Source organism: Grammomys surdaster, unplaced genomic scaffold (genome assembly GCF_004785775.1).
Source record: "Grammomys surdaster isolate TR1022 unplaced genomic scaffold, NIH_TR_1.0 232, whole genome shotgun sequence".
Lineage (NCBI taxonomy): Eukaryota > Metazoa > Chordata > Mammalia > Rodentia > Muridae > Grammomys > Grammomys surdaster.
This window is the reverse complement of record NW_021604677.1, coordinates 1514598-1529843: the sequence shown is the minus strand read 5'-3', so window position 1 is coordinate 1529843 and position 15246 is coordinate 1514598. Positions and strand designations below refer to the sequence as shown.

General features: G+C 36.6%; 1 protein-coding gene across 1 annotated transcript in view; it reads right to left on the bottom strand.

The window, feature by feature from the left end:
- Ascc3 (activating signal cointegrator 1 complex subunit 3) overlaps positions 1 to 15246 on the bottom strand; it is a 266934-nt gene that overhangs the window by 28152 nt on the left and 223536 nt on the right. The window contains exon 37 of the mRNA XM_028773626.1: positions 1630 to 1854. Coding sequence (XP_028629459.1) covers positions 1630 to 1854 — 225 coding nt within the window. The remainder of the gene's footprint in view (positions 1 to 1629; positions 1855 to 15246) is intronic.

Sequence of the window (15246 nt, the reverse complement as noted above, 5' to 3'; positions counted from 1 at the left end):
TGCTGATAAGAGCCTGATATGGATGTCTCCTCAGAGGTCTTCAAGAGTCTGACATATTCAGAGGCAGATGCTCACAACTAGCCATTGAACTGATAATGGGGTTCTCAATGAAGGAGTTAGAGTGAAGACTGAAGGAGCTGAAAGGGTTTGCGGCACCATGAGGAGAGCAACAATACCAACCAACCACAGCTCCCAGGGTCTAAACCACCAGCCTGGGAGCACTTAGGGAGGGATCCAGGGCTTCAGCTGAATATGTAAGAGTGGAGGGCCCTGCTGGGCATAGGTGGAAGAAGAGATCCTTGACCTCATGAAGGCTGGACGCCCCAGGGTGTGGGAATTTTGAGGGTGGGGAGGTGGGAGTGGGGGTGTAGGTAGGGGTTACATCCACAGAGAAGGAGGAGGAGGGGTGAGGGGATAGGGGGTTCCTGGGTGGGTGGGGGATGGGGTAAGGGGACAACATATGAAATGTAAATAAAACATCCAATAAAAAAATTAAAAAAATATTCTTCCTTTTAAATTGTATTACATCAAGGACAGATTTTCTTCATGTATTTCAATAAAACAACATTACAACAAATACTTTATACTGACTACAAAAGGAGATAAGTGGATCTAGGTGACCATTTATTACTTTGGATATTGAAACATTTTGTAAAATGTAACACAGGGCCATACTTTTCACTATTATTTGTGGGTTTAGAAAGTATTTGCTTTTTATAAAAATTATGGTAGCATGACACTATCACTGTTATCTTCACATGAAGTATTAAATATTGAGAATAGTGATAGGTATTACTAACATCACTACTGAACCAATGTTCCTGTGCTTTTCTTCTTTAGAGAGAAATTTAAAATTCATACCAAGCTTCAGCAACTTCCTACACAGGCTGACCCTATCTACTCTACCATTTCCAATTCTACCTCTCTGTGCTATTTCTAACCATCTCTCTTCCACTGGTTTTCAACAGTCATTTTGATTTTCCTTGAATAGACTAGGTGGCTTCCTATAAGAGAGCTTCAGGAACCACTTTGTGTCCAGAACACTCCAGCATCATCCCCCAAAGCTCTGATTCCACCTTCTTCCTTCTATTTTAGCTTTTACAAACAGGACATTTTACTAGGCAGCCAGGGTAGATTTTCACTTTCATGCTGACTTCAAACTCAAGATTCTCCTGTCTCTGCTACCTAAGTCCTGGGACTATAGATGACAAAGGCCTTGACTTACATTTTTAACTGACAATCTTTGTCATCTTGAGTCATAAAAGTATGGATTCTTCTATCTTATTACCATAAGCTCAATGAATATACATGTTCCTGGTACATACTTCTCCTTTAATACATTCTGGTTAAATGTGACAGAAATTGGCTTTGCTGTTGTTTTGTTTTTCTGAGACAAGGCTTCTCTGTATTACAGCCCTAGATGTTCTGGAACTTGCTTTGTAGACCAGGCTGGCCTCATAAAGATCTGCCTACCGCTACCTCCTGAGTGTTGGCTTTATAATGTTTTTATATTTCTTTTCCTTAGAAAAGTATTGCTTTGATTCACCTGGTCGTTTCTCAACAATGATAGAATAAAAACACCTTAAACATAATAAAATTAAGATACAGATGTCAGAAAGGCTGTCGTACCTGACATACTCTGAGAGCTTGGTCTAAGACTGTTTTGGTATCAGTATCGTAATCTGGGCAGGGCAGCATGGCTCGGCTGAGATGTGCCTGAAGCAAGAGATGGGCTTTGGTGTGAGGGCTGTCAAATGAATGAGGATTTAATGCAATGGGAAGACATTTGGCCAACTCATTATTCGTGTGGTCCTCATTGTGTCTTACTGGCAAGTCTGTGTATTCTTCTGCATCCTGTAAAACAAGACAAATTTCAACTTAATGATAAATAACATAATAATTTATATACTTTTCACTATTATTTTGTGGTCTGAGAACGGAAAAAGCATTGCACATACCAGGCAAGCACCATACCTATGAGCCACATCCCTGGCCATGATTAACACACTTTACTTGTTCATGTTTAAAACATGGTTTATAAAATCTCTTCAAATCTTGTTTTATTTAATACTATTTAAATAATAACAACTAAAAGATAATAACTTACGATATATTTGAAATCCATGAGTATTCACTTGTTTTTAAAAGGTCAACAAAAATAATAGAGGACCTACTACGCCTTACAGGCTACTATGAGAGTGGGGCCATAGAAATGAACCAGAACCCGAGTTCCCACTAGGGAAGACAGACAATCAATTCTATAAAGTGCAGTGAGTATTGTGCTAAGAACAGAGTACTAAAGAGACTTTCAAGTCGGGGAACCTACTTTTTTTTAGAGTATTAGGAAAAGCTTAGTGAAAAAAAAGTGAGGCTTATGGTGTGCAATGAATGGAAGAAACAAAGCAGTGCTGGAAAAAGGGTCAGGAATGGGATTGGTGAGTGAGCAAAGGGTGGATAACAGAAACATCAAGTAAAAACTCCTCACCATCAAATGTTGTGTACTAAGTGCTAAGCTATTGGTAAGTTTTATTTTAGGGGCTTCAGTGGTATTTATGACTGACATGATAAAGACCAAAGGCCTAAATGGAAGTAGTCATTTCATTAAAAATATATTTATTAGCTGGGCAGTGGTGGCGCACGCCTTTAATCCCAGCTCTTGGGAGGCAGAGGCAGGTGAATTTCTGAGTTTGAGGCCAGCCTGGTCTACAGAATTCCAGGACAGCCAGGACTATACAGAGAAACCCTGTCTCAAAAAACCAAAATACCAAAAAAACAAAAACAAAAACAAACAAACAAACAAACAAACAAACAAAAGAAACCAAACAAAGAGATTTATTGCTTTCCTAGAATACTTTTTTATAAAAGAACAATTTTATCTTTCCAAATGTATATTGAGATTCAGCCTACTGTTCTTGATATCCAAGTTCAATACCATTAGGGATGGGTTAATGTTATAAATTGTTTGATAACATTGGGTTAGCAGAGAAAGAACAAAGTATATGAACCAGTGACACTTAAGGTACTGACCATAATACAATGGAACACTTAAGATTTAGGAAACAAAGTAGGTGAGCCTTACTATTGCCTAGCTTACAGTACAGAGACTTTCCAGGATGTAGTGCAGAAAGGCACAGTCCAAGTTGACCTGAATGACTCTTGAACTGAGTTTTGAAATGGAGTTAAAAATCTATAGAAATGAAGGTGGCTAAAGTTTATGTATCAGTAGTAGAGATGATGGCGACAGATCAAGGGTTGCGGACATGGAGAATGTGTATATATGAGCTCTAGAAATCTATAGGAACTCCTCTTTGACTTTTCATCAGAATACTGTCTAGAGCAGTGTTCTCAACCTGTGTGTCTCAACTCCTTTGGGAGCTGAATGACCCGTTCACAGGAATCATCTAAGACCATTGGAAAACACAAATGTTTACATTAGAATTCACAACAGTAGCAGAATTATAGTTATGAAGTAGTAATAACAGTAATCTTATGGTTGGGTGTCACCATGAGGGTTGCAGCATTAGGAAGGTTGAGAAGCACTGGTCTAGAGCATGTCTGTTAGGAAACGGTCTAAGCAGGGCCAAAAAAAAAAAAAAAAATCAAATAACAGTAAGACTTTACAAGAACCAGTCTAGCATTGAAACTGTACCTAGACTAATTCTTATTCTTATCACATAGAGCAGAAAAATTCATAGACCATATGATACAGGATGGAGATGGTCTTGCTTTCAGTTTGCACAATGAATACTACTCTGGACCTACCTTGAAAAAAAAAACCATAAACGTAAGCTCTAAAGGGATCACATGCTTCCAAGTAAATTAACTAACTTCCAGAACAAAGCTCAGAAAGGTTTACAAAAATTCTTGGAGGTAAAATTATCTAATTGATTACAAGGCACAAACACAAAATAAAGCAGGAAAGCAGGGCCTATAACAGGGAGGATAACTATCTATAGAAGCTAATAAGAAACAAACGTTAAGTCATACTTTATTATACAGGTAATCCTTGACTTTGATTGCTTAAGCCATTTACACTTAACATGACTGCTGATTTACTTTAGATTTACATGTATAATCTTAGCTGTTTCCTAGAAATCTATATTTTCTTGGCATAAAAACATATTTTATATGTCTCACTTATTCTCTGATTTTTTTTATTATATTTTTGGGGTGTAGAGCAAATTATGTTTCTTAGAATACTTATCTTCTAGGTTGACTACTGGTTTTAACTTATGTTTTCCTATTTTGATGGTTAAAAGGATTTATAATACTTTTTTAAGCTACTAAAAATATTTTTTATGCCTTTGACTTTGACCTGGGCTGTTTTTCCTTCTATACCATAATTTGTAGGTTTGGTCTTTTCATTAATTTCTCAGTTTCCTTTATATTTAACATTTTCCTTGGCTGAGCTATCCATTTCTTTTATTTTGTCTTTAAGAATTGAACTTCTCTATGTCTTTCAATCTGTTGGTGATGCTTACTTCTGAGATTCTTGTTTGAATTGGTAAATTTTTAATTTCCAGTTTTATTTCAGTTTGGCTTTTCTCTAGTTATTCTATTTCTTTACTAAATTTTATTTTGACATCTTATTTTCATTATTTCCTTTAATTATTTTTATTGCCTTTACTAAGTTATTTATTAATGTCCACTTTAAGGCCCTTAGAGATATTCCTAAAAGCTATTTTGAAGTCCTTGTGTTGTCCTTCAGCTAAATTGCTTTTCTTAGAGCATGTTTCACTAGGGGTGCTAGTTTTTGGAGGAGGGATATTATATTGGTTGTTTCATTGTGTGGACAACTAGTCTTGTCTTAGTTGGGTAGGCGCTTTGTACTTTGGTTGCAGTTGCACCAATCTGACAGGTTGTGGAGCAGAATACTGGTTTTCAGTATTGAAGCCACTTTGTGTTTTAGAGTTCAGATTCCAGAAGTCCTTGATCAGTGCAATGGGTTAGGTGGTTGGTACACTAGCAGGTGGGTGAAAACTCTAGAGGTTTCTTAAGCAGGACCTGAGGTCTTGTTTGAGGCAGAACTAGGGGTATTCTGGGTCTGGCCACAGACTGTGGCCATTGAAACTGAGGGAAGATTTCCAAATTTCTTTAACAGAGCCACTATTACCAATACCAACATATAGTAAAACCAGCACTGTCTGCACGCGCGTACCCCCTCCCCCCACACGACATAAATCCACACACATATGGATACTTGTCTTTTTAATAGAGGCCAGAAATACACACTTAAAAAAAAAGGCAGTTTCTTTAACAAAATGGTGGTATTAAAATTGGATAGCTATATGTAGATGAATCCAAACAGATCCATATTTGTCACCCTGCAGAAACTAAATTCCTTAAAGATCCCAACATAAACCAGCTACACTAAACCCGACAGAAGAGAAAGCAGGGGAATAGTCTTGAACACAGTGGCACGGGAGAAGCCTTTCTGAATAGAATACTGTTAGCATAGGCAGGCACTAAGATCAACAACTAATAAATAGAATTTCATGAAACTGAAAAGCTTCTCTACAGCAAAGGACACCATCATTCTGAAAAAGTGGCAGCTTATAGACTAGAAAAAGAATTTTTTTAAAAAATCAACTATATATCCAATAGAGGGCAGATACCCAAAATATATAACCAACTCCAAAAATTAGGTATCAAGAAAGCAAATAACCCCATTATAAAATAGGGTACAGATCTAAACAGAAAATTCTCAGTAGAGGAAACTCAGATGACTGACTAATAGTTACAGACATGTTCAACATCCTTAGCAACCAGGGAAATGCAAATCAGAACTATTTTGAGATTTCGTCTTCTGATTGTGGGAATGGCTAAGAGCTATAAAACAAGTTGCATCACCCAACTCTTATCAGAAAAGCATCTTCTTGTAGTAGATGGAAATTAACATAAAAAACCACAACTGGCAATGTACAGAGTCAGAGACTCTGGATTATCTTCACTAATTCCTTTCTCCAAGGGTCAAGGATCTCTGAAGAAGAGGAGGCAGAAAGATTCCAAGAACCTGAGATGGTTAATGACTTCAAGCAAATACCATCTTCCAGACTCAACAGGGCTGGTATACATACAAACTGAAAAAGACTGTGCCAATAGACAAAATACTTGCAAAATAGAAGCCAGAAAAAAGAAAAAGAAAGAAAACAAGAAGGGGAAGTAGCTCAAAGTATCACTCCTAACTAAGATGTTGCAACCCTTCAAATTTACATAAATGGAAAATGCAATTTAAAATCCCTGTACTCCTATAGTGAGCTGGGAGGTTGTACTGGAATATCACTTGAAAAGTTGTGGGTGGGCTAATCTGGAATATAGAAAAGAACAATAAGAAAGAGCTATACAAATCAATAAATATAAGTAACTTTATTAAGAAACTTGTGAAGAAAAGAAAAAAACTATGATCATGTCAAATGATGTAGAAAAGAAAACTTACAAAGTCCAACATCTAATCTTAATAAAAACACAGAAAACTTAGGAAAGACTATATTTTCAATGTTGTAAATGAGATCTCAGAAATCTACAGTTAAATGCTAACTCTGAATAGTGACTCACTGAGATGAAACACAGGTAAGTTTGCTCTGTGTTCTAATGCTTCTCTACTTAGGATTGTTATAAGCGTTCCAGCCAGTGACACCAGGCAATAAAAGGCATAAAGATTTAAAATGAAGAACCCAAGATCCCTTTATTTGATGGTCAATGTAGGAAACCTGACAAAGAGAAAACAGAAAATATGGTTCATTTACACAATGAAATACTAGTCAGCTATTAAAAACAAAGACATCATGAACTTTGCAGGCAAATGGATGGAACTAGAAAATATCACCCTCAGTGAGGTAACTCACATGAGAAAGGACATATATAGTATGTACTCATAAGTAGATACTAGCCAAAAAGTACAGGATGCCCATGCTACACTCCACAGACCCAAAGAAGCTTATCAATAAGAAAGGCTCAAGTAAGGATGCTTGAAACTCACTTAGAAGGGGGAATAAAAGAGTCATAGGAGGCAGATGGAGCAAATGGGTGGGAAAGAATACTGGGGATGGTGGTGGTGGTTCAAGATCAAGTGTGGGGAAAGACAGGAGAAAGGGCCAGAGGGCCAGGAGAATGAATGGAAATCAGGGACTGTTGGGGATCTCTAGGACTTGATAAAGACCTAGGATGGGGAGGCTCCATGGAGTCTATGGAGGTGACATTAGCTGAGACTCCTAGCAGTGGGGATATGGAACTTGAAGTAGCCACCTCCTGTAGCCAGGTGGAATCCCAGTAAAGAGATAAGGACACAAACCTACCCACAAGACTCTCGAAACAAAATTTTTCCTGTCTCCAAGAAATGCAGGGACAAAGATGGAGCAGAGACTGAGTGAATGTCCAACCAATAACTGGTCCAACTTGAAACCCATCCCAATGGCAAGGATCATTCCTTGATACTAATAATGATATTCTGTTGTGCTTGCAGACAGGACCCTAGTATAACTGTCCTTTGAGAGGCTCCTCCCAACAGCTGATTGAGACAGATGGAGAGACTCATAGACTAGACAGAGCTTGGGAAGTCTTATGGAAGAGTTGGAAGAAGGATCAAGGGCCCTGGAGGGAACAGGAACAGAAGACCAACAAAGTCAAATAACCTGGACCCTTGAGGGTTCTCAGAGACTGAATCACCAATGGTAGACCATACAAAGGCTGGACCTAGCCACCACATCCTGCCCCATACATATGTAGTAGATGTGCAGCTCAGACTTCATATGAGTCCCCCAATAACTGGAGTGGGGGCTATCTCTAAAGCTGTTGACTGTCAGTGAATCATCCTAATTGGGATGCCTTGTTTGGCCTCAGTGGGAGAGGATATGCCTAGTCCTGGAGAGACTTGATGTTCTAGGATGAGGAGACACCCAGAAGGAGAGGCTCCACCCAGTCAGAGAAAAGGGGAAGGGATTGGGAAGAGGGGCTGTGGGAGGTAGGGATAGGGAAGACAGGGGGCAGCAATTGGAATATAAAGGAATGAAAAAATTAATGGAAAAATCATTTGAATATCTGAGAAACCAAATGTTATAAGGAATGATAACAATCTTGACCAGCATGCAAGGTGTTATAATTATAATCTTATTGAAAAAAAGTTTCATATTCTCTGAAATCTATACATGCACTTGTAACATGACTAAACCACTCCATTTTTTACCAGTTAGCCCAAGATAGACCCATTCAAAGACTTCTATGTAGAAGCTGACATCAGTAACATCTCTGACAGGTGAAGAGATGAATATCTGTGTTCTATTCAGGTGCAAATTTTTACTAGTCAATGAAAAAAGTTAACTAGCAATACATAATTATGCTGAGTTAAAGGAGCTAGATCCCTTTCCAAATAGCATTATATCCTAGATTCCATTTACATAGTGCTTGAATAAATACAAACTTATCTACTGTGACATAAAGCACAGTGGTGACTGGTCAGTAGTAGGGTTGGGGAGACTAATTTCACATTCATGGGAGTAAAATAATGTTTGTTTTGAAATTGTGCATTTCTACTTATGAAATTTGACAGAATGATGAGACACTACTATTATTTGGAATTCAACAGTATAATACAATTCAGGTATTCTATTAAGTATGTGACAATACACAATATTGACACAGTATCTGTGTATGATATAGTATTTTTCCATTTAAAAATTTCATTTTCTATTCGAATAAAAAATCATGTGTATGTGTATATGTCTTTACGAGCATATGTCAGCACAGGTAGATACAGGGTCTCTTGGAGGCCAGATGAGGGCAATGGATCCTGGAGCATGAGCTATGTGTGGTTGTGAAACCTATGAATTGGGTGTTAGGAACTAAACTTAGGTCCTCTGGAAGAGTAGCATGTGCTGGTAACCACTGAGCCATCTCTTCAATTCCCACTACTGTCTACATGATTGACAATACTCTACCAGTACTACATGTCAACTGCATATTATATTGAGTTAGGGTTGGCTTCCTGCTTCCCAAAAGGTCTACCAGATATCTGGGTCAGAAGGCTGAAGACAGATGCTCCAACGTTATATAAAATATTAGGGACTGTACAGGCAGTCAGCTGTTTCTGTCATTTTATATTTTTGGAAGCTGTGACTTGTGATTCCTGCATACATGTCATATTTATTTTCTTTTCAGGCCTCTGATGGGGTTGAAGACTAAATAGTCATAGTCTTACTATAAGTTTGTTGTTTAGGATTTAAAAGAATATTCTATGTCTAAGAAGGTAATTTTAGGAATGCAATACATGTTAGGATAGAAATTGACTTAGATACAGAATTCTAAACTCACCAGGATAGGAAAGATAATAGAATTCTTTCTTTTGAGTTGCCAAATGTGAACAGACAGGGCTTTTTGAATGTAACTTTTACTTAATAACTTTCATAATAATTTCATAATTGCTCCTAGGGTATTTTGTTTATTATAAGAGAAAGAGCCGTTTTTTTATTTAGACAAAAAAGAGGAACTGTTTAGGTTTGACCTGTTACTATCTATTGTAATACTGTACCCAAAGGTCTAGGTCTACAGATGACTTCTCATGTTTACAATGCCTCAAGCAATAAAATAAAAAGAATAAAACAGAAATGGAATAAGTCAATCATAAGCAACTGAGTTTTTTGTCATGGGCTCTATGAGAATTCTGGGACTGCTTAGCTTGGCATATGATACATTACTGGTCTGAGAATAGGCTTATACCATAGTTAGAAGGGAATTTAATAGAAGTTAAATACATAGGAAAGAATAATTTAATTTAAATAAAGAGAAAAGGAATATGATTATATATATCCACAGAGATATTAATCTCTATAGAAGGGAAAATAAATGTAAATTGCTTTAAGTGTTTTTAAGTATGCATGGATTAATAAATAAATCTAGGCCTTTGATCTCAATGTGTAGGAAACAAAGGCATAGACACAGGTTTCTAGTCTAAAGGCAACCTAATCTATAAACAAATCCAGGTCAGCTCAGGCTACACAGAGAAACTCTATCTCAATAATAAGAATAATTGCTTTAATTATCAAAACGAAGATGGTTATAAGTTTGGTGATTATAATAGTATTACAAATCCTCTGTGAAAAGAGGTTAAAGTAGGACAGGTCTAAAGAAAAAAGAGGCTGCTAAACTGAATCTACCTATACTGTTGATGACTTTGGTTGCTGGACCAAGGATGTGCTATTTTGGGAGAGAGGCTCTGTATTTGTTTTAACTGGAAAGAAAATGGTTTTGGACCCCTTCCAAAGTAAAATGGATCAAATACAATAGAGGAAGACCCGCTGAAGATTCTGGCTGCAGACAGGAAAGAAAAATTCATGAAGACCAAACAGGACAGGTAACATGATTTGCTGATCCCTCTACATGGGAACAAACCCTTAAACTGGCTGAGACATAAAAATGTCTCTAGCCAAAACTTTAGCTACACCTAGCCTATAAATCTTGTTGGCTACAGAATCTTCAAAATTCATCATGTCATCCTTTCACATGGCATGAAGATTTATTACAATTTGGTTATTGATTAAACTAACTCATAAAAAAAGTTGCCTTCCACCTCCTCAAACAAGGAGCAAAAATCCATACTTAAATGATTGCTTTAAATGATTAAATCATTCTTGCACATTCCATACAAATCCTTATAGTATTTATAGAACTAAATATTGGTTGTAAGGTTTATATATTACAGAATGAAACACCAAGAGGACAGCTTGGACAAGACTCACCCTTGAGGATGCTGAAATGACCCACTGTTCCAGCTCCCGGCCTGACTGTCTCAACTGATGCTATTTCTAGAGACTTGCTTCCAGAACATCTTTGGGAATGTCTGCTAATCCCCTATGACCTTGGATCATCTAGCCTTTCAGATGGTTCTAGTCAGGACTTTAGTTAAGCCCAGAACTTTCTCAATACATAAAGATTGGAAAACAAATCCTATAGCTAGCTTTCTTAAGACTAACCATTTTTCTGTAATTTTCCCCCACCTCCACCCCAATTCATCAGGAAGTAATCATAGAAAATTGTCTTCTCTCACTGAGGACCCAGGAAATGGGGAAGCCTGGAGTAGTGTGAGGGAGGGTTGGAGGGATGAGGACATCCTCTTGGAGACTGGGGAGGAGGAATGTGATAAGGAACTGTTGGAGGACAGAACAGGAAGGGGATAATGGCTAGATTGTTAAAAAAAAAAAGATTACAGATAGTTAAAAAAAATATAAAAAAAAGAAAATTGTAGTCCCAATCCCTTAAGTTGGGGTGTCTGGATTTGATTATTTTATGAATTATAGACATGGTGACTAAAATAGTTTTGGACAGGGAAGAAACTAAATAAGAGGGATTTCTATGCTTCCTTTCTTTTTCTCTATCCTTCTTTCTTTTTTATATAAAGGGATTGAAAAGAAGAAAGAGGGATATGGTAATATTATAGAAAATAGACAAGTAGGGATTGATTATTAAATTTACTCTTAAAGCATTTTAAAGCTATAATCTTACATTGGTAGAAATCTATATTTTGATGCAGAATTGAAGTTATATTTTCTTACATTGGAACATAATTTATATATTGATACAGGTTTAAGCTTTTCACTGGTATAAATCTTTGGAAATTAAAATGAAATTTAAAATTAATTGTTATTCTTAGATAGGTATTGTGCCTATGCAATTCATTTAATAATACAAGGCTTAGATCCAGTCCCTTTAATAGTTACTATTACAAACTGTTTAAAATAATTAAAAAAATACAAGTTAATAGATAGTGAAACTAATGGCCATATTAGATTCTAATTTAGTTAACTGCAAGAAAATGTTTTCAAGGTTATTCAGTTAGTAAATAGGTAAAATTAATCATGTTCGAAAATTCAATTGTGCTATATATAGATGGTCTTCAAAAGTGTCAGAGATGCACTGAATTTGGCATTTAAAATCATTTTATTATTAAAAGATCTTTAGATTATGAGACAGATCTGCTCCTGACAGCAACCCCATTCCACTTAAAAGAAGATATTGAGCATCAATACTTTGATGTGGAATTACTTCATTTTCGGCAAACTAGCCACTGGGCAAGAAATGCCCTTATTTCATCTGCAGAGAGAATGCTGCCCAAAAAGAACAAATGGAAACAGGATTGTCAACTGCTAAGCTCTGCCAAGACAGGGTAACTTAGTCCTTCAAAATTCCTGCTTTATTTAAGGTCTGTCAGATATTCTTGGCCAGAAGGTTGAAAATAATTGCTCCAATATTATAATATTAGAGACAGTATAGGCAGTCAACTGTCTCTGCCAATTTTTAAAATTTTGGAATCTATATTCCTGTATGCTCAAATATATATTCCTTCTTAAATCTATGACAGGGTTGAAGACTAGATAGTTACAGTCTCACAATTAAACTTAAGTCATGTAGATGTTCTGGATTTGAAAGGATGGTTTTCAGATGGTAATACAAGTTAAAATCAAAGATGACTGTGGTACAGAATTATAAACTCGTTAGGTTAGAATAGAGGATAAAATACTTTATTTAAATTTCCAAATTTGACAGACTAGATGTTATATATAAGTGTATATCATACCTTATAATTTGTGTAATTGCTATGGTTATGTTCCATTTATATCTGAGAGAAGAGAGTCTTTTTAATTGGACAAAAGGAGGAAAATGTAGTAGGTTGGCTTAATGTTGTCTGTATTCTAATAGTAATTTGGGGCCTCCAAGACTGGGTGCCTCAGAGATGTGAGAGTTCGCATGTAGACACTAGCTAAGTGACCCTGCCCTCAGTTAATTGTGATTGGTAAATAAAATGTCAACAGCCAATAGCTGGTCAGAAGAGACATAGGTGGGGTTTTAGGTATTGCAGGCTTAGAGAGAAGAACCAAGAGAAGAATAAGAAAGAGTAGGAGAGGAGAAATGGGAGTGACCGTGAGTTAAGAGAGAAAAGAGCGTGTCCCTGAGGGCTGCTCAATGGTAGCTAAGAGCAACAAGGATGAAACATGGTAATAATTCGGAGTTATCCATAGGAAAGTAGATTTTAAAAGCATGGAGGGTAGGCAGCTGCCCAGCTATTGTGCTGCTTAAGGCTTAATGTAAATACAAAGGCTGTGAGTGTGTCTTTTATCTGGGACCTCAATAACTAAGGCAGGGTAGAAACGCTGGGCCAGTATTTAAAAGAATTATTACAACAGAGGAGTACCAAAAAATTGAGAGGAATGGTTATAGTGCTGGGGACTTACAAAAAAGATTAAATTCCTAGTAGGAAAATTCTTACTTAGAAATTTTAAAATAAGTTAATCTAATAAAGCATTTGTTGAATATTTATTTCAGGTCACTGACAGAGCCTGGGATAAAGAAGCCCCCTAGTTATTCCTAAAGACATTATTACAAATGTTGTGTAGAAGAGTTAACTGTGAATATGAAAGAGTCTTGCTAAGACATATGACCTAGTTAAACAGGCAAAGCTGTTTCTTCCAGAAAAAAAGGTGTTAGGACATAAAAGAGCCCCTGGGAACATGTTGCCACAATGGGGTAGAAAGTGAGATGGTCAGAGAGTGAAAAATGTGTGCAAAATTAATTTTAATTAACTTAATACAATTTGATGAATGAGAAGCTTGAATATTATGTTGTATTTTGTTTCATTAATAATGTGAATAAATTTCTAGTTTCTTTTTAAATTTTGTTTTGTAACAGTCAAAACTATCATAGCTGTTGCACAAGACTGGGTCTTTTGTGCTTCGTCATTTCGGATCTTTATATATTTTACTTTATTTTATTTTGATGTCACCTATCAATAAGGAAAGACTATCTAGATATTTGTGTTGGATAGGGTTTCAATCGCTGAGATGAAACACATGATCAAAAAGCAAGTTGGGATAGAAAGGGTTTATTCATCTTATATTTTCATATCACTGTTTATCATCAAAGGAAATCAGGAAGGACTTCAAACAGGGTTGGGGACTGGAGGCAGGAGCTTACGCAGAGGCCATTGAGGAGCACTACTTACTGGCTTGCTAAACATGACTTTCTCAGCGTGCTCTCCTATAGAACCAAGGACTACAATCCCAGGAACTGTACCGCCCACAATGGGCGGGGGCGGGGCCCTCCCACTCTAATAACTCATTAAGAAAATGCTTTGCAGACTGATCTTTTAGAGGCATTTTCTCAATTGAGGTTTCCTCCTCTCAGATGTCTTTAGCTTGTGTCAAGTTGACATAAAACCACCTAGCACAATATTGTTTTGGATCAGGTAAGTTTTTGACAGAAATATGGTCTTCCATAGGGTGACCTCTTGTCATTTTGTGTCAAGGTTCCATCTATAACTTCACTAGCAAGTCAACATTATGTTCCCTGGTATGCCAAATGGCATAAGGAAAACAAAACCACAAACCAAACCATATCAGATCAAACACACACACACACACACACAAACACACACACACACACACACCAAAACACAACACCAACCCACCAACCAAAGCCCAAGGGCAGAAAAGGAAGATAGTTCAGAAATTAAAATGGGATTTTTTTTTCATTCTAGAAAATTAAAACCATATTGGAGAAGACAATGTATCTGAACTGTAGTATCAGTGCTGTTATTGAGTGAAGAGTGCTGAAGAAGATGGAATGTTTTGGAAAGTTTCCCAGAAGAGATAGTGTTTGTTCTAGGCTTACATCAGTTTTCAGGTGGTGATGAGAAATTACCTGCATTCTAGGAAAATAATATCAGAAGACCAAACAACGATGATGACAACAACAATAATAGTAATAATAATAATGATGGCAGCAGTTAAAGATGGTATGAGTTTGAGCCTTCAGGAGAAGGGAGATGGTAATAGCACAGAAGGTAGAAAACACTCAGTGAACAGAACTATGTCAACTATGCAGCACCTACTAGAAGAGATTGTAGCAATACAGGCAGTTCGGTGCAAGGTGGGAAAGGAGAATGGATCAGTTTAAGGCCTGTACAACAAGCTAAAGTTGTATTGCCAGCCTAGATTTTTCTTGTTCATAAAACACAATTGTTTCTCATCTTTTACTGGATAAAATGAATTGATTTTTATTGTTGAAAACCAAATTGGTTCTTCAGGTTTTGAGTAGGAGGAATCTGAGACTTAAAGATTATTTGGAAAGTTCAGTTGAAATAAAAAGAAAATTAGAATCTAATAACTAACATTTTAAATTGGTATTGTTAATGGTCTAAGAAACCATGCTGATTTACAATACAAGTTCAAATATCCAATAATAAATACCTAATTTAATTAT